Source organism: Cebidichthys violaceus, unplaced genomic scaffold (assembly GCF_023349555.1).
Source record: "Cebidichthys violaceus isolate CVI_PGR_0920_01 unplaced genomic scaffold, fCebVio1.0.p SCAF_8, whole genome shotgun sequence".
NCBI classification, from domain to species: Eukaryota; Metazoa; Chordata; class Actinopteri; order Perciformes; family Stichaeidae; genus Cebidichthys; species Cebidichthys violaceus.
In genome coordinates, this window is record NW_027176964.1 from 17,409,939 (window position 1) to 17,428,481 (window position 18,543).

The 18,543-nt window shown below is 45.9% G+C and overlaps 1 protein-coding gene across 1 annotated transcript in view; it reads right to left on the bottom strand.

Annotated features, from left to right (window-relative positions):
- Positions 1-14,583, bottom strand: part of kcnab1b (potassium voltage-gated channel subfamily A regulatory beta subunit 1b) — a 17,336-nt gene extending 2,753 nt beyond the window's left edge. Inside the window, exons 1-8 of the mRNA XM_068738123.1 lie at positions 14,538-14,583; positions 12,308-12,345; positions 10,603-10,682; positions 10,202-10,246; positions 8,827-8,871; positions 7,101-7,144; positions 4,747-4,833; positions 166-251 (exon numbers count right to left, since the gene is read on the bottom strand). Coding sequence (XP_068594224.1) covers positions 166-251; positions 4,747-4,833; positions 7,101-7,144; positions 8,827-8,871; positions 10,202-10,246; positions 10,603-10,667 — 372 coding nt within the window. The 5' untranslated portion in view covers positions 10,668-10,682; positions 12,308-12,345; positions 14,538-14,583. The remainder of the gene's footprint in view (positions 1-165; positions 252-4,746; positions 4,834-7,100; positions 7,145-8,826; positions 8,872-10,201; positions 10,247-10,602; positions 10,683-12,307; positions 12,346-14,537) is intronic.
- Positions 14,584-18,543: the final 3,960 nt, after the last annotated feature.

An 18,543-nucleotide genomic window follows, 5' to 3' on the forward strand; every position in this document is an offset into this window, starting at 1 on the left:
CTCAGTGTGTTCATGGTTATTAAAAAGGTATGATTACAGGAATAGACAAAAAGCAAAGATCAGCCTTAAACAGAACCAGGGCCGTTCGTCTTTTAAAGGCTTTTTGTATTTCTTAATCTGGTGTTGCTTGCCAGGAGATGCACAAAGACCTTTTCCATCACTCACCATGATCTCCATTGCAGACCACCGGGATGTCCCCCAGTACATAGACATCCCCTGATTGATCACATGTGTCATCGATCTCACTATCTCTGTAAAAAGAGCCGATATGTACATTGTCATTAATCAAACAGTGGATGGCGCCACAATCGTAACTTTTACACAACCTGCAGGAAAAACGTTTTTCTTACATTATATCCACCAAAAACAACAGGAGAGTTCGATTAAGTTGGTGTTTTTTCTAAGAGAATAACACAATTCTCATGAACGACTTGGACCAGGTTTAAAATAGACAACAAGAAATCCAGAAAAAAGTCTTTATGTGAAACTGTCACCTTCAGGACTGTAAAAACAAAGATGCTGCTTGAAAGGTATTCAGCCTCTCTGTATAAGCAGATCTCTGCTGATCATACGGCTTCATACGGCTTCATATGGCCAAACGCTGCAGGGGTTCAGTGAAAAGACTCAGCCAGCCTTGGCACAACGTTGCTTGTGCAGTTGAACAAATCACAGCTACAGCTGTAGGGGCTGCAATCAGCCACGGTGGCCTTTAGTGGTATCCACAGGCTATTTGTGCCTGGCTAAGTCATGGTGGCTGGAATAGTGGATAACCAAAATCATATTTAATAAAAAACCTGCTGTGATATTCTCTCTCAAAGGAGCCTTTAGCCAAAGCCATCTCACATCTCAGGAGGAAATACTGCTGTCATTTTGCATGTGTGTCTGCTGCACAAACTCTCCAATTACTGAAGGAAACAACAACAAGGCGATAAAGTCATGTATGTGATTACTTAAGTCTATAATTGTGTGCTTTGGTCTGCAGTTGTACTTAGAATGCATTAACGAAACATCTGCTACATTAAGGCAGTGTCAACTGTGAGTGCGAAATAAGAAGCGGTGGAGACTGAGAATGAGGATGGAGAGATGAGACCAGTGTGTGATTAAAAAAGAGTGATTCCTTTTCATCAGTAGTGCTCTCTGTGGACCAAACTATAGCTCAGTGAGACACAGAGAGCAAGTGTGTGTGTGTGTGTGTGTGTGTGTGTATGTGTGGGTGGGGGGATGGGGGTGGGGGTGAAGCAGGTGGGAGGGTGGAGGGAAAACAGTGCATCTGCTCCGCAAGGAGGGGAGGGAGGGATTTAGAGTGAAGTAAGGACAGAGGAACAAAATTGCGAACCAAGCTAGAAACCTCAGAGGCGCATTGAGTTCACGAGAGTTGGCGAGTTCTCGACTAATCCACCTCGGTGACAACTTGATCCACGGCTAACATCCGCGTATGCCTACCGGCCATTCTGAACACAGAGGCAGCAGTGAGTCATCGGCTCCAACACCAGATGCTCAGGTGAGACATCCGGCGGACACCTTCAACACCCCGCTCAACATGAACGATGTGGGAATGAAACACATGTACTGTATCAACATGCTACAATTAAGAGGAGCAGATCCCGACCACTCCCACATCTGTACTGCCAACGTGTTCATACAGCAGCCAGGTAGCACAGACGCAGCCTGGCTCTGTCTCAGGACATCTAAGTTTGCCTGCCAGCAAAAAGCTCACAAATTAAAAAGCTGTATCTCCCGGAGTCAGACAGGACTCCGGTAAGTTACTGCCCTGACTAAGAAATAGTCAGTGATATGCATACGGATTAAAGAAACAAGACATAACATAGCAGATTTTGAGATAGAAATCAGCTTGCTGTTTCCCCTGTTTCCAGTCTTTATACTAAACTAAGTTACGGTAAGCTAACCATAGTGTTTGGTAAACATAATCAAACATAACCTTGTTGTTCAGCAATCTAGGCTAAATTGTAAAACTGTGTAGGGAATAATGTTTGGGACTAATCACTTAATGGGTTTTATTTTTGTGTGAGCACATGCATGAGATGCATTCCGTTTGTGTGTTAAATACAAATGTACAAACTGCCAATATCGGCGCGTCCCTGAGACTTCTCACACTAGCAGCACCGTCAGGAACACTTGGTGAACTCCAGCCAGCAGGTATCTCAGCGCCCTGCTGCAGAGTGAAGCGAGGAGTGTGGACTAAGTCATTCAGCAACACGCTCAGATGTCCATATTTGTCTGGGCAGGTGTCTTAGTGGATCTTCAGGAGTCTTTGAGACGCTTTACTTGGAGGTGGGACGCATTTTGAAGCTAATGTTTGCGGGGCGGTGATCAATACGTCACACCACAGGGGATTTTCAATGGCTGATGGAGCCCAGCTTAGTTCTATAATCGTGGGGAAAAAAAAGGTTTTGAACGTGGAGCCAACAGGAAGATAAGCATTGAGGTACTGAGTGGGTGAAGGGATTCTGCATGCTGCTTTTTATTGCTGAACATTTGAGGAGAGAGGTGATATGCTGCCACTTGAAGGAAACCCAAAGCCATCCAGTCAGGATGATCGGACGTCTTTGGGTTTGCTGTGGCAGTAGCATTCCATTTGGCTTGGCTGGAGGGCTTCTCACAAAGTCAATTCATTGATGCCATGTCTGATCATTTCCCCCGCCTGTATCTCCCATTCTTTATTCACTCTGTCCGCAGGATTTTCCTATTAAGTTGATTGAATGGCTGCAAGTTGCTGCATGATGCTCTGTCAAATAAGAAAAATGAGTCTGAGCGACTGGAAAGCAACACCGTGCTGAGATCTGGACAGATCACTCCGCAGGCTGTGATGCGCCGATTAAAACAATGAGCTGACAAAGGCACAGACGCTTCTCCTCCAGGCTCATCCTCTTCATACGAGCTACGATGTGAGAGCTTTACGAACTACACCATAAGGCCACATGTGAGATGAAATGCCCTCGGGGAAAAGCTTCCATACAGTCTCATCACTATTAGTGACAGCTGCAGCAGTAAAGAGCAGTGGAGCAAATGAGAGGGGGAGGGGGGGTGTTTGTGACACAGGTTGGGCCCGTTAGACTGGATGTGAACCAAAAGACAAAGTGAAGAACAGGTCGGGGGAAGAGAAAGAGGAACACAAAGAGGAGGAGGAGGAGTGGACGGCACAAGGCAGCGGTGATGGTAACAGAGCGAGACTCTGCAGCCATGACGTCACGTTCTTTGTCCCCAAGGGGACACACGTTGTCTCACACAAAGTCGGGAGCAGTTAAAGTCACGACAACAACATGCAAACACAACTTCCACGTGAATGCGTGCGCGCACACACACACACACACACACACACACACACACACACACACACACACACTTGTTAGTAATCTTAACATTCCTATCTGAATGTGGTTTTTTGTGCCCTTCAATGCTATTAACCCTGTTTTAAGTTTCAGGAACATGTTGGTGTGTGAACCGATATCTAAGACAAATACATAACGAGTCCTATGAACTGAAAATGTCCCACGATTTTGCATGCTAGCACAACGACTTCAAGTAGTCTCCAAGAGAAGATAGTGAGAACATATTTTCTGTGCCACTGTACATGCAGTCCCTTCTCTCTCTCTCTCTCTCTCTCTCTCTCTCTCTCAAAGTGGCTGACCCTCTACACAGTGATTTATGACAGTGGCCCTGCTCCACTGTAATGAAGGATGAAGAAAAGGTGCACAATGTTTTCCATTGATTAATGGAGCGACTGTGTGGCACAGCTGCTGAAAGCCAAACAGCCTCTCTGTCTTCGTTTGACGGCGTTTCTGTTGTTGTTAATCCATCGTCTCTCAGTTTTGATCATCCTGACAGACTCTCGATCAATCGGTCCATCGATCAGTTTAGACTTCTCTACATCAGCTGTCGATGGAGAATTGACTTTATCTGCAGAGACAAGTGACTAGAAGGGTTGACGGAGCAGACCGTCTGCTCTGCCTGCCGGTCCCCAGCGCTACCAGCGACAGCAAGGCCCCGGGAACGATCAGTATGACAGATTGACCGCCCACGGTCAGCTGGCTCACAGGGGAGGACACATGGGGGGCAAAGCGGAAAGACTGGGAAGTATTTTTGTGAGCCCAGTGGGACTCCGTCCTTCCAGCCAAATTCAACCTGTGTGTGATGGCCGCATCACAAAGGAGACGTAATCGAGGAAGAAACTGGAAGTGTGTAAAAGAAATAAATGGCCACATAAGGTGGGAAAGGCAGCAGGAGCATGTGGAAGGAAAGGAGTGCACAGCAGGGCTTGTATCTAGTGAGACCAGCCCAAAAATACACCAGCTTCCCCCTTGGGGGTGGGGGGGGGGAAGATAATCCTGCTTCTGAAGAACAGGGAGGGCTGGGAGCGGGTGTAGCTCAGAGGCCCTGTGGAAACTAGTGATCCCCCAGAGACTGAAAGAGAAAGAAGAGAGGGAGAGTGCCAGACCGAAATAGAGGGATGAGAGATGAGGCAAGATTGTCAGATTACTTGAAATGTGTGTGTGTGTGTGTGTGTGTGTGTGTGTGTGTGTGTGTGTGTGTGTGTGTGTGTGTGTGTGTGTGTGTCAGTGGTAGACGCACACACACTCGACCACAAAGACACACCCCTTTGGTCAAAGGCAAAGGTCACCAGTCCGGTGAGGCCAGCGGCCTCGCCTGTATTTCTCACCATCTCATGTTTCAGAACAACATGCAGTGTCCCTACCGGCCCCCGGGGCGTGGACGGCCATCACTCACCCTCCATGGGAGTGTTGCTGTCTGGCCGGTTGGCAAAAACCACATCCACATACTCGAGCTGCATCCTCTGGAGGGAACCCTTTAAACCTGAAACGAGAGGAGAGAAGATGTTGAGAAAGATGTAAGCAAGTCCAGGAAAGACAAAAACAGTCCAAAGGAGTCATGTGCACTGAGCTATTTCTTGTACCGCTGGAATAGAGGTGTTACCAACCACAGCGTTAACGCATCAATACATATTTCTAATTTCCAAAAGCGTGAATTGACACCCTTATAAATAAGGATGCAATAAGCCCTGAGTATCACCCTCTACTGATGAAAACTCCTCCTGATACTCGAGGAGACGTGTTTCTGTATCATTTGTCCTTTGACACCTTTGGACTTGGACACGTTGGCCTGGACCTGCAGAGGTAAAGTGATAATCACTGTGTGCAATTAATCATAATTAATTCAACACTGTTATGTAGAAAAGAAATAGGAATGAAGTTCCTAGTGAAAAATGTTGTTTTTTAAATATCAGCTCAGAGCAACAATATACAAAAAAAAGAAAACATGTGTTTAAGAGTGCTAGTTTCATTTTTTCATTTAAACAGAAGAATCAGGTAAAAGGACACACAGGGTGAGTAAAACCCTGAGGGATTTGAAGTCAACATGTTCATGAACGAGGCGGTGACTCAAGGCCTGCCAGCTGCATCTGGCCTCGCACATCTTTTGATCCGGCTCACACGTGAACCTTAGTTGTCACAGTCCGTCTGTTTTACCTAGCTGGAGTCATGGTTACGGGACTACAAGTCTAAATCACAATATATTAAAGCATATCAGTGTAAAGATGAGTTCACGCCGCGATCTCCTGAAGCCCCGCATCTTATGCACACTTTGAGCCTCGTTACGTAAATGAATGCTGCTTTGAAAGGTGGTGGAGGAACCAAAACGCTCGAAAGCTGAGAGGACGATAAGAAAGACGAGGGATCAGAGGAAACGTTGCGCTCGTTTTCTTCCCCTCTCGCTGTGCGTTGAGGAGAGGATAAGAGATGGCAACAAAGTATTGTCTGAGCAGATCAGTCCCCGTTCACGCCCAGAGAAGGCCAGATGAAAGATGAAAAGGGAACACAGGAGACTGTCACAAAGGAGGACAGCAGAGTAGTAGAGAGACAAGGCAAAAGACACTCTTGAGTGTGTGTGTGTGAGCGTGCACGGCAGATTAGTGCCAGAGGCTTCATCGCTGCCCGCTAATCCCAGCTGAGAGTTTTGCTCTCCTCACCGCTCCCTTCTAACCACTTCTTCCCTCCTCTGTCGTCTGCAGGCCCGCGATCCCAGAAACGCCCATTAGCCTGCATGGATCCTAATCGGAGGCTGCGCCATCATCGTCTGCTGTCTCCTGGATTATCTGGAGTTTACTGGCTGTGAAGGAAAGTCTATTTTTGGAGCTGAGAAAATTTTTTTTTTTTGAAATGTTGAACCACAAAGCTATTCTACCGGCATCTGCGATGAATAATGCATTCAATTATGTGTTCTGAGAAAGTCTCTTTGAACTGATCAAGGAATGTCTTTGTCCTGTGAGTAAAATGGTAAACGCACAAGCCGGTTGGAATACAGAGATTTGACTTTTCTTTGCACCCCAGAGTTCATCAGCGCCGGTCTCCGCCATCGATCATTAAGGTCGACACCCCGTCATTCCTGGTAGATGTCACTGACGGGCCTGTGGTGGGATGCACACGACCGGTAGTGAGGATGATGACATCAGCAGACGGTTCACCCAGCCAATTTATTACCCCGTGGTGACATGTGCCACACCAGGAGCGGCGGGGACACTGCACCTTTCTCTAACGGATGGCACCTATCATCTGGGCCGGCTTTAGCTAATTGGCGGTGCCACCTCTCCTTCCGCTGTACCAGTCTGTGCCCTTCTGAAGTGTGTTTCCCCTTCTCCTGGTTTCTTGGGGGGGGGGGGTTGCAGAGGCTGCGGTGAATGTTAATAACGTGGGAGAGAGCTGAGTCACTGCAGGAGGTGCATTGCGCTGTGGACCGGATGGCGAGTTGTTAGTGAGGTAGAGCGAGCCGATGAGGATGTGAGCGGTATGTCATCATCAGCTCAAGAAAGGCCATAACTCTTCTAGAAGAGGAGAGGAGCGCTGCAGGATAGATAAGTTGTAGCATATTAGCTTCTTAATAAGAAACCTGTAAAGACTAAACATCTGTCAGGGTTTGATGTGCCTAACACAACATTCAGATTCAGCCCTGTGCACACATGCCGATAAAGATCAAAGGGAGACACAGACAGAGATAAAGGAGGGAGATCACAGGAGTGATGGGGTGACGTGAAGGACAAAGCAGCGGAGAGGAAATCAACTTGTTACCTTCGATGATGTGTTTCCTGTTGAGGCCTCTCTCTGTCTCTGCTCTGCAACAGGAGGGACAGTAGTGCATGTCAGCACACATGCGTGTCAGCACACATGCACCGCATTCACACGATCACGCTCAACTCTCACCAACTGAAGCAGATCATTAGACGAGCCAAAAACAAGAGCCTGCATAACAAACACACCGCTGAGGAAGAATACGGCCACTCGACGCTCAGCGGTGTGTCCGTGCACACGGGGCCCGGCGTCACCGTCTCGTCCGGATCACCAGTGCTCTGCCAGCTGGCAGGGCTTCGGCGATACGCAGGTGAAAATATTTTGGGGCAAAAAAACTGGACAATGACTTGTTTGAAAATGTAGCTTTTTCAATGCAGGAACATAACAATGCTTTTATGTATTGTGTGGCTACTTTGAGGCTGTGTAACATGTGAACACACAGACTAACAGCACCTTGTGAAGTTGTTATGGTGAATGAGTTAGCATACATTTGCCTATTTAGACATCCAGCCAATGAGGAGCAACATTAGCATCTGTTTGGTGCTAAATATAAGTCCAATATTCCCTCTCCTTATAGATCCGTATAGGTGTCACAGGGAAATATCTGGGTCAGAAGCTGCTAGCTGCTCCACTACGTTCATTAGCTTGTCGCTAACTTTGTCCGTCTGACACGTAGCGCTGAGCACACAGTGTCCAGTGGGTTAATAAAAGGTGTTTTGTCTGCAGTGAAACTGTGAAGCTATAAAACCGGAACACCTGCAAATCTGCAAAACTGTGCTTCAGTGATTTGTCAGAAGTCATTTTCACATGTTCCCCATGCCTGCATCTTCCTTTTCCATTTGATTTTGTTCTTTCATTTCTGTTCCAGTGTTCCTCTCTTTGCTCAGTCGCCTGTCTTTTGTCTTGTCCTTGCTTCATTTCACACGTTTTCTCTTTTCTGCCGCCCTCGTTCCTGTGCTGTTCCAGCCCGCTTATAATAATGTATCACAAACACTAAAACAAATGCTGCCCCTACTCCATTTCATCATGTTGAATGAAAGGGTCGGGCAGTTGAAGAATAAAGTGTATATATAAATATCTACTGTATGATTTGTGTGATGAGCTGCTTGACGGGCCTCTCAGCTCTCAGCGGGGGTTAAGTAGTTGTAATGTAAATCCATCCGGCGTGGGGACTGATTTGGTACCTTGACAATAGTCTGAAAGGATCAGTTTAAATTACATTTTCACAATTGCACCTCGGCGCTACGCTCCTCATCTCCATTAGATATTGAAAAGAGAACTAGAGGACGAATGCGGATGTACTTATGGAGCTTCTACTTCCCCGAGTACAAGCCTGGAGACTTTTTAGAAACAGAGAGAACGTCGCTGACGCAGACTGAGAGCAGAACTCTTCTGCATGTCAAGAAGAAGCAGATATGACTCTTGGCAGTTTGGCAAGAAGTCTGAGGAAAGGGAATCAAGAGGGGGTGAGAACATGGCCACGATGAAATCTGCGTGTGTGTCACTCATTTTCCGAGTGTGTCCTCCGTGTCTGTGCGCCTGTGGGTTTTCCAAAATGGCCGATGCCATTTCACGCTGTGTGGCTAAATATTTTAATGTGAAGCCTGTTATTGGTGAGACAGCCCCCAACACATGCTGGACGCCATACACACACACACACACACACACACACACACACACACACACACACACACACACACACACTTGCATGCACATACACACTTACTTTCCTCCCCAGTAGAGCTTTGTGGTGATCACCAAGCTGGATCTCCTGAGGGGAGACAGACAGACAGACTCATCAAAAGGTCATGAAAATGACTCGAAAGCTGTTGTCAAAAGGACGCGTGTGTCAGCGCGTCCACTGCTGCATGTGTGCGTGGACATTCAAGTGTTCTCCAGTGACCCTTTATCCTGCAGATCAAACACGTAACTTATTTAGTAGGAAAAAAATCACAGAAGGACTCCGCCAAGATAGCCGCCTTTCTGTGAGGTCCCCCATGCTGGAATGATCAATAATTGAAACGGATCCAGAGTTGAGGTTACTGCAGGCAGAGGGTTGTTGAGAAGGGTGATAGAAATAACCGAGTCGTATCGCTGCATTGTGTCAGTGATGCAGTGTGGATGGATGAAACTGATGTGATACAAGCTTACGCTCACCGGCATTCTGCACCTTCCACCGCTTCAGTTGACCAGGTAGAATGCTTGAAAGCAGACGTACATGAACATATTAAGCACAAGCATCTTGCACACAAACACCATGTGGTCAGAGTTGTTGGGTTGTTTTTCATGGTTTAGGCTTGTGTTCTTCATTTCAACAAGGTCAAACTTGAATAATAGCAAAAAAGTGGTTCCCAGCCTAAGTTCAGGACCCCCCCAAAGGGATCCTATAACATAAATCTGAAATTCTGGATCACAAGATAATTGATGGCAACGTGGGTCTGTGAGTTGGTCCACCACTAAAGGTCCTGAGAGGGTAAACCCTCACTGCTTTGGTGATTCTCTTATGTTTTCTCTAGCGCTACCAGCAGGTTGACATCTTTGAAATATCTTGACAAATATTGGACGGACGAACATTATTTGCTACCAGAGGACGACTCTGATCCCCTGACCTTCATCAATAGCCATCATCAGTTCAGAATTTCAGTTTGTTCAATACTTTGGTTTATGACCAAATACCTGCAAAAGTAGTGACATTCCTATCAGCCTCAGCTTCACGTATATGTTGGCAACATTAGCACAGCTTCACGGAGGTCGCTTCATTTGAAATGACTCGCCCAAAAGGACCGGGACGTTTTAGACACGTTTCAACCTTTGTCAAGGGCCTTCGCTCACATGACAGGACAATGTACAAAGTCAGCCATGAATAAATGGTTTTCTGTGTTTCTTTGGGATACAGTGGACCTCCTCCCAACATCAGTGCCTGACTTCACGCACGCTCTTGTAGCTGAATAGGAGCGCATCCTTGCAGTCTCAGAGGAGTGCATGCAATTCTGTAATAAGATGCAAACATATAGGTGCAGAATTTGTTGGTTTGTCCGCACACTGTTGCATAAAAACCTATTCATGGAACACATTTAGAATCGTAAGAGACTGTACTTCACCTCCAGCACTTTTTCCTGATGATGTTTCCCAGGATTATCTCTGCTCTGCAAAGAAAGAAATACACAAGGAGATGATGAGATTATATCTCAGGCTGCCATTTCTCTAAGAGCATGTGAGCGTGACTATTATCTGCCACACATCTACAGCATGAATACCCGATTAAAAATCAGCGGGAGTACAAGATGAAGGATAAATGCCTGCATTGTCTGCCTGGATTTCACCCGCAACCTTGAAATTAACATTCATCCCCATACACCTACAGCAAGACAACGTCCAGACCTTTACCGTTAGACTGAGCTGTGAACATAATGAGGAGCCTCCAGTGATGAATATGATTATGTAGATCACTTTACTTTGTTGTATTTCTCAGGTGAATGATTCCTTGTCGGGGACTACTCACTTTCCTCCAGAGTAGACTTCAGCCGTGTCGAACAGGTTGACGCCGCTCTCATAGGCAATAGTCATCAGCTGCTCTGCCACCTGATACAGACGAGAAGAATTCCCCCCCACGGACTTCAGGGTGGTGTAATGTACTATAAATATGACCCAAAAATACACTTCAAAAAGGATGGGCTGGGAAAATTCCCCGAAGAAGCTCAAGGAGAGTAAACTTCTTTTCTTCTGAGATACACAAAACCAGGAAAAACTGCCCGGACGCTTGTTGATCAAAGTACTGCTCAATCTATTTCCCGGACTATTCTGACCTAGTTTTGGTGCCTGCAGTTTGTTCAGAGCCATACATGGGAAGGCCAACTCTGTCATGGTGACTTTATCTTTTTGTACTCGGCCCCTGTTTTGGGTTGTGTGAGTTTGTGTGTGTCTCTGTGTGTGTCTCTGTGTGTGTGTCTCTGTGTGTGTCTCTGTGTGTGTCTCTGTGTGTGTGTCTCTGTGTGTGTCTCTGTGTGTGTGGCTCTGTGTGTGTGGCTCTGTGTGTGTCTCTGTGTGTGTCTCTGTGTGTGTGTCTCTGTGTGTGTGTCTCTGTGTGTGTGTGTCTCTGTGTGTGTCTCTGTGTGTGTGTCTCTGTGTGTGTCTCTGTGTGTGTGTCTCTGTGTGTGTGTCTCTGTGTGTGTCTCTGTGTGTGTGTGTCTCTGTGTGTGTCTCTGTGTGTGTCTCCGTGTGTGTCTCTGTGTGTGTCTCTGTGTGTGTCTCTGTGTGTGTGTGTCTGTGTGTGTGTGTCTGTGTGTGTCTCTGTGTGTGTCTCCGTGTGTGTCTCTGTGTGTGTGTCTCTGTGTGTGTCTCTGTGTGTGTCTCTGTGTGTGTGTGTCTCTGTGTGTGTGTGTGTGTGTCTCTGTGTGTGTGTCTCTGTGTGTGTGTGTGTGTCTGTGTGTGTCTGTGTGTGTGTCTCTGTGTGTGTCTCCGTCTGTGTCTCTGTGTGTGTCTCTGTGTGTGTGTCTCTGTGTGTGTCTCTGTGTGTGTCTCTCTGTGTGTGTCTCTGTGTGTGTGTGTGTGTGTGTGTGTCTCTGTGTGTGTCTCTCTGTGTGTGTGTCTCTGTGTGTGTGTCTCTGTGTGTGTCTCTGTGTGTGTCTCTCTGTGTGTGTGTGTCTCTGTGTGTGTGTGTCTCTGTGTGTGTGTCTCTGTGTGTGTCTCTGTGTGTGTCTCTCTGTGTGTGTGTGTCTCTGTGTGTGTGTGTGTCTGTGTGTGTGTGTGTGTGTGTGTGTGTCTGTGTGTGTCTCTGTGTGTGTCTCTGTGTGTGTCTCCGTGTGTGTCTCTGTGTGTGTGTCTCTGTGTGTGTCTCTGTGTGTGTGTGTGTGTGTGTGTGTGTCTCTGTGTGTGTCTCTCTGTGTGTGTGTGTCTCTGTGTGTGTGTGTGTCTCTGTGTGTGTCAGTTAGTCCCACTGGTCTTCACGCGATGAGCCGTCACCAATTCCACGGCTTCAAGGCCCGATCGAGGCACCGGAATAACTTATGGAGAGCAAAGGAGCCATCAGACCTGACCACCTGGACCTAACGGCCTGCTTTGATACAGTGTGGTAATGATGGACTGATTACTAACTACATTGCTCCTATGCAGGCTTCAGACAAGTGGTCACTAGTTGTATTTGCAACGTCTAAAACGATGAAAGCCACCATGTGTTCATGAAGGACGGATGTGACATAACGTCTTACCTCATCGGAGATCTGACCTCCAAATGTTACCCATGTGCCTGAAGACGGAAACATCGAAGTCAAAGATTTGGAAAAACAAGGTAAAAGCATGCGAGACCTAGTGCACATAAAACCACACTCAATCACTTCAGTCATGCATTAATTATCATTTTGACATTTGACCAAACGGCCTTGCCCTAAAACCATCACAGCCAAATGTCAGGGTTGAGAGAAAAAAGTCTTCACTGTCACATAAGTTTCTTGTGAGTGAGCTTCTACATGCAGATGTTCTATTGCACAGCAATATAGCATAGCATAGCATAGCATAGCATAGCATAGCAGCTTTAGGTGTTTTGTGTTTGCTTTGTGGGAATTCTTGCATGTGCATACGTTATGTTTGTGTCTCAGTAAATCTTCTCATTCTTTCCTTCTGTGAACAGGTTGGTGCCGAAAGACTAACGGTCTAAAAGCTAACAGAGGCTAGTTATAGCAGGTTTGAAGCTAATTAAAGATTCACGTATCAAGAATCAAAATATGTTTTATTCTCTTCTTACCCCCCAAGGAAACGTTATTCCTCTTATTCCTTCATTCTGGACTTAAGAGGGTTGGTGCAGACAGAAAACACCTGTCATTTATCCAAAGCTATAAGAGGCTTTATAAGTAACAGCAGTATTGAAGCCATCAATAATCTCCCCTGTACAAGGGTTCAAATGTAGTCTCAGGTCATGTGACAGGTCCTCTTACAGGTCCCACACACAAGTCAACATGCACAGACTGCAATGATGTTTTGTATTATTATTATACTTTCTTTATACAGAAGCAGTTGCAGATTCTGTAAACACAGTATTTGTTAGCATTTTAATATTTTATTTATATCTTCTGTTGCCTGATCCTGTCACATGCTGCTTGTTTTCGTCTCCCTATAATAATGAATAAATGCAGAAGCTGGTGTTAATTCTGTAACAAACGGCACCAGACGTGTGAACTGATCGGTGTAGGCTCAGCCTGATTTTTCTAAGCTGGCAATGTTCATTGAAAATATATTTGAAAGGACTAGTTTGACATTTTTTGGAATTGATTTATTGATACCACCGTTAATATGAAGATAGAAACAGCAGCCGGTTAGCGTAGCTTAGCATAAAGACTGGAAGCAGGCGGAACAGCACATTGTTTTACAGTTATACACTTTTATTTCTGCAAATTAAACAAATGAGATACGACATGTTACTTAGTGAGCTTTAGAGGAGCTGGTAAGTGGATTTCGTTACCCATGGATAGAGTTATTCTGGCGTTCCAGTCTTTGTGCTAAGCTAAGCTAAGCTAACTGCCAGCTGTAGCTCCTTTGCGTACAGATGAGGAGAATATCAATCTTCAATCTACAGGTCAAGAAAGCAAAAAGCATCAAACTATTCCTTTCAAATTTGATTATGCAGTTAAGAAGATAAAAGAGAAACCCACATAGATTTAAATCAATTTAAATGAAATCTAAAGCAATTTAAACATTACAAGGAGAAATCAATGTTTTGCTTCAGGGCAGAGGCTGAGGCTGAGTAAGGCCTAAAACTAATTATTTTAAGTTGAAGGATGGTTTCCACCTGACTCTTCCTCCCTGCTGCTGAATGTGCTGAGAATGAATCTCTAAAAGAAGCATCACTACGGGATGATTAACTCATTCAACAATGTTCCATCGTTCAGCATCTGCTCCTCTGTTCTGTCAAATGACTTTCTCTTCAGAGACATAAACCATCAAGTGACTGGGCACACATGCTGCAACACAACACAACACAACACACACACACACACACACACACACACACACACACACACACACACACACACACACACTTTACATACACTCCTGTATTGAGAATTACTCAATGAATCAGTCGTATCAAGATGAATGTGTTTACCCTCTGGTGTACATTGAATGTGTGTGATAATTGAACTTGTTTGCTGAAACCAGTGCTATTGATTAAATATTAACAGAGTAAATATTCTCACTCAGCAAACTGCTTTGTGTTTGTCCCTCACGACTCTCCATACGTATGAAAGATGCATGAGTTTCAGCACAGGGTGAAATAATATAATGAGATTTAAACACTACCCCCTTCTGCTCGGCTCTTTCACTGGCTCTATATTATCTCCACACACACACACACACACACACACACACACACACACACACACACACACACAGATAAGTTGAGTTTGCACTTGGATGCTTATGCTCAGGCTAATTAGATGTACTCACCGAGCCCCAGACACGAGACACGCAACCCAGATTTCCCCAGGTTCCTATGAAGAAACACATGATGAAAAAAAAACTTAGTGTTGTTTAGGCTCAAGTTGTCATCATACAAATTATGACTGCAATTACTGCGCTGCTGTATTTTGCTCTGGGCGCACACACACATTTTCTGCCTAAACAAAAGCCAAAATATGTCTTGTTTCCACGTCATAACTCAAGAGACTGAAATGAGATGACAGCGATTTTGTTATTGTGGAGTTTACAACACAGGCAAACAAAAATCACTTGTACTTGCAGTATGTAGGGCAATAATAACAACAAGGACCTAACTTATGTTTGATCGAGAGGAGAACCCCTGAAAGCGAGGGTCACCTTTCAGAACCGGGAGATTACAGGAGGGAGAACAGCTGATTTATTCCATCAATATGAATCCCACCTCCTCTGGAAGAAGATCGCGGCTCTAAAGACCCTGAAAACTACACTCATGACTGCTGCTGCACTACTCCTCCCTCTGATCCCTCATTCAATCAACCTTTGACCTCCTCCTGCAGCAGGGAGCACTTCAGTCCTCTGTTGACCACGCTCTCAAGCACTGAGGTTGGATCCTATCAGCATTTCTCAAGATAGATCTTCACACTTTTCTTTCTCTCCCTATTCCCATCAACCTCACTGTGCAGCAGTACACTTCCTGATATACGTCTGGGATAACAGATCATTTACATCCAGCTGATCTGTGGCATTAACGCAGCACTTCTGGCTCTCATTAACCCAGTGGAAGATAAACTATAAGGCAGAGTTCTCGCCGCCATCCACTCAGAGTCTCAGCGCTCCGCTTCCCATTTCGTTTCCCAATCTGTGCCTCATCATGTCCAGCTGAGAGGGGAACTCGTGTGGCACGTGTGTGTTTGACGACTTAACGCCAGCGACGACAGCGAGAGACGATTGTTCTCCCTCCAGCCGCCACAGGTGTGTTCCCTCACAGAGTGATGTGTGAGGACGGTCAGGGTGGTTCAACAGCAAGTGATTTGAAGAAAACCACGCCGTGAAATTGAGACCGAATCGTCGGGGGCAACGTGAACACGCAGAGCCGCTACCTCAAGCTTCATCTTGAGAGGAGAATTTATCCAAACACTTCATCCTTGACGACCCGGTTTGGTCTGAAGGATTGTACCTCCTGCCTGGTTTTGCAGGCGTTTACTCATCACCGCAAGTGAGGCCGTGACTTACACGGCCTCACTTCTCGTGTCTTACAACTAACGGCCTGAGCACAACGAGCTGAAGGCGCTCTAATCCGAGCCCTCAGCCAACTCAATCAAGTGTTCGACACGGAGGAAGCATCAGCCGTCGTGTCAGTAGTTCAGACGAAAAGGAGGAAAAGACAGAAGGACACGTGTTCACACATGAATCCTTTTACATTATGGATTCTTTGATGCGTTGTGTATTAAGGCGCTGAGGACAACATGATGGGAGACAGATCTCTCAGCCACAGATCGTGGGATGTGTTCTTGTCTCTGACTCGGTGGAGGAGTTTGGATATTGTATCCTCCGTCTCTCTGATGTATTATAGAGTGGGAGCTGAGATCCGTGAAAGTGCGGGGGAGGGGCTGTACCGCAGGTTAGAAGTGTGATACTGACTGAATCTGTGTGTGTGTGTGTGTGTGTGTGTGTGTGTGTGTTTGTAAATTGTACCTAGATGTGCTTTGGGTCTGCATTGATACCGTTTACGAGAATGTTCCGTTTTCCGGATCGGGCTGGTTCTCCTGTTTTTGGAGATGTGTTTACAGTGTTGTGAGATGTTCTGAATGCATTGGAGATGTCTTAATGATAGCAGGAGAGCGGGGCTGACGTTCAGCTGGCGGAGAAACGGCCTCGTTCGTACCTGGTTATTAACCGCACAGCCGGCTGGAGCGCATTAATAGATCTGTCCAGGTCTGGTAATTGGGTGCCAGGCGGACGCCCGCTGCTAAGGAAGCTAATGATTCCGGGGATTACAGCGTGTCATCAGCAACAAAGGGAGGAGAAGGAATAACTTTGTGCTCGTGGGAGAGAGACATAAGGCTGCAGAGGCACACGTTCTTTATATATTATGTTGTAAATGGTAAGATAAACAAACGTGTTCGTACAAAACTGCACATAATCAACTTCTCAAGCCAGTGAGCGTGGCTCGGTCCCTCATGCTTGGATGGCGCCCAAAAGAAGCCTTGAAGTAAAATGACAAATGAGTCATTTAAAGACGCCCCCTCACACAAACCTGTCACTGCGTATGAACATCCTGTGAGCTGCTACTGTATGCAGCCCGTTCTATTCTTAGTGGATCCCCAGCAGAAATTTAAAAAAGGCAACATCTGGCTTTATTTGTTGTGCTTAGATCTTTGGAGGCGTGGCCTTTTATTGTGGGAGGGTTCCCAGGAAAGCACTTATATCGTTCTCGAGTCACAAACCCGGGATGATTTACTTCCTGATATTATTGGATTTCTCAAGATCGATACTTGTCAGCGAAGACTTTAGTCAAGGTTGTGAGTGAACAGACGAAACTCCTCAATCGCTGGGGATTAATGCAGACTAAGAAAACCCACGCAGGCCAACCTCGATGGGCGGAGGGATTAGAACACGCCCACCTCCTCGGTTCCCACCGCTCTCCTGATGGCAACCATAGTGTTGCCATCAAAAAGAATTCAGCGCAGCGTAGAGAGGCGGGTCGTATTCTAAATATATCAAAGCCAGGGCCTGTGTGGGCGGGAAGGAAGTAGGGAAGTGAAATCAAGCACTTTAAGAGAAAGAAATGAATAGATCAAGTAGAGAAAAACTCACTGATGAAGCCTACAGGCCTCATGGTGGAAGAGAAGGAGAGAGAGAGAGAGAGAGAGAGAGAGAGAGAGAGAGAGAGAGAGAGAGAGAGAGAGAAGGAAAGAGAGAGAGAGAGAGAAGGAAAGAGAGAGAGAGAGAGAAGGAGAGGGAGGGAGAGAGAGACACAGAGAGAGAGAGAAAGAGAGAGAGAGAGAAAGAGAGAAAGAGAGGAGAGAGAGAGAGAGAGAGAGAGAGAGAGAGAGAGAGAGAGAGACTGAGGCTTACATCGTTGCAACCCTCAGGTCTCAGCAGATCAAACGCCCTCTACAGATAAAGCATTCTATATGACACAGAATGGTTAATAGGAAATGACAGCCGGCTTCCTACAGGGCCCTGCACAGTGTGCATGTTTGTAGTGTGTGTGTGTGTGTGTGTGTGTGTGTGTGTGTGTGTGTGTGTGTGTGTGGACATGACTTTCTGCTTTGTTTCTCCACAGGGCTAAAGTCAACATTGCTTAAACTTGTTTCACTCTCATGCAGTATACTCAGGCACATACACTGATATCTTTATAATATTTGCTCATTCAAAACGCTCCGACATCAGTTTGTTCTTTTCAGACCGACGGTTGAAGAATCTCTCACAGAAGATATATTTTCGGCAGAGAGATTGAAGCTGGTGGCGTGTGGGTTGATTCTGTACTGAAAAACATGTGGGCAGATCTGAAGTGGTTGATTCAGAACGCTGTGGAGAGCTTAGCAATGTGAGGAAAAAAAATAAAATCATGTCATGATATCTGGAAAAGCTTCTTACAGTGCTGATAGAAAGTATGTCACGGTACCGGTACCGGTTCAGGTTCTGTTCCCCTGCATGCACCGAAATGAAGACGGCAAACGGAAACATTTTGAACTGCTCTGGCTTTCCGTTCACCTCGGGTCGCGTTTATCAGACTATTCAAAGATGTAGTTTGTAATTTATTCTATCAGTACTCCTTTTATTCACATGCAGCAGTGCTTTCATCCCAGCCAACGATCTCTGTGATAACAGTCTGTTTACAAAGGCCACTTAAGGAGAAAAGGCAAAAATGTGATTTGCGATTATAAAACCATTACGCTCGCGGAAAACCATTTTAGTTGTGACCTTTAATTAAAACGCAAAATCCATGCAAAGCGTCCCGGCTGTTTATCGGAGACGTTGGGCGGATCTTGTCCTCGGGGGCTTGTTC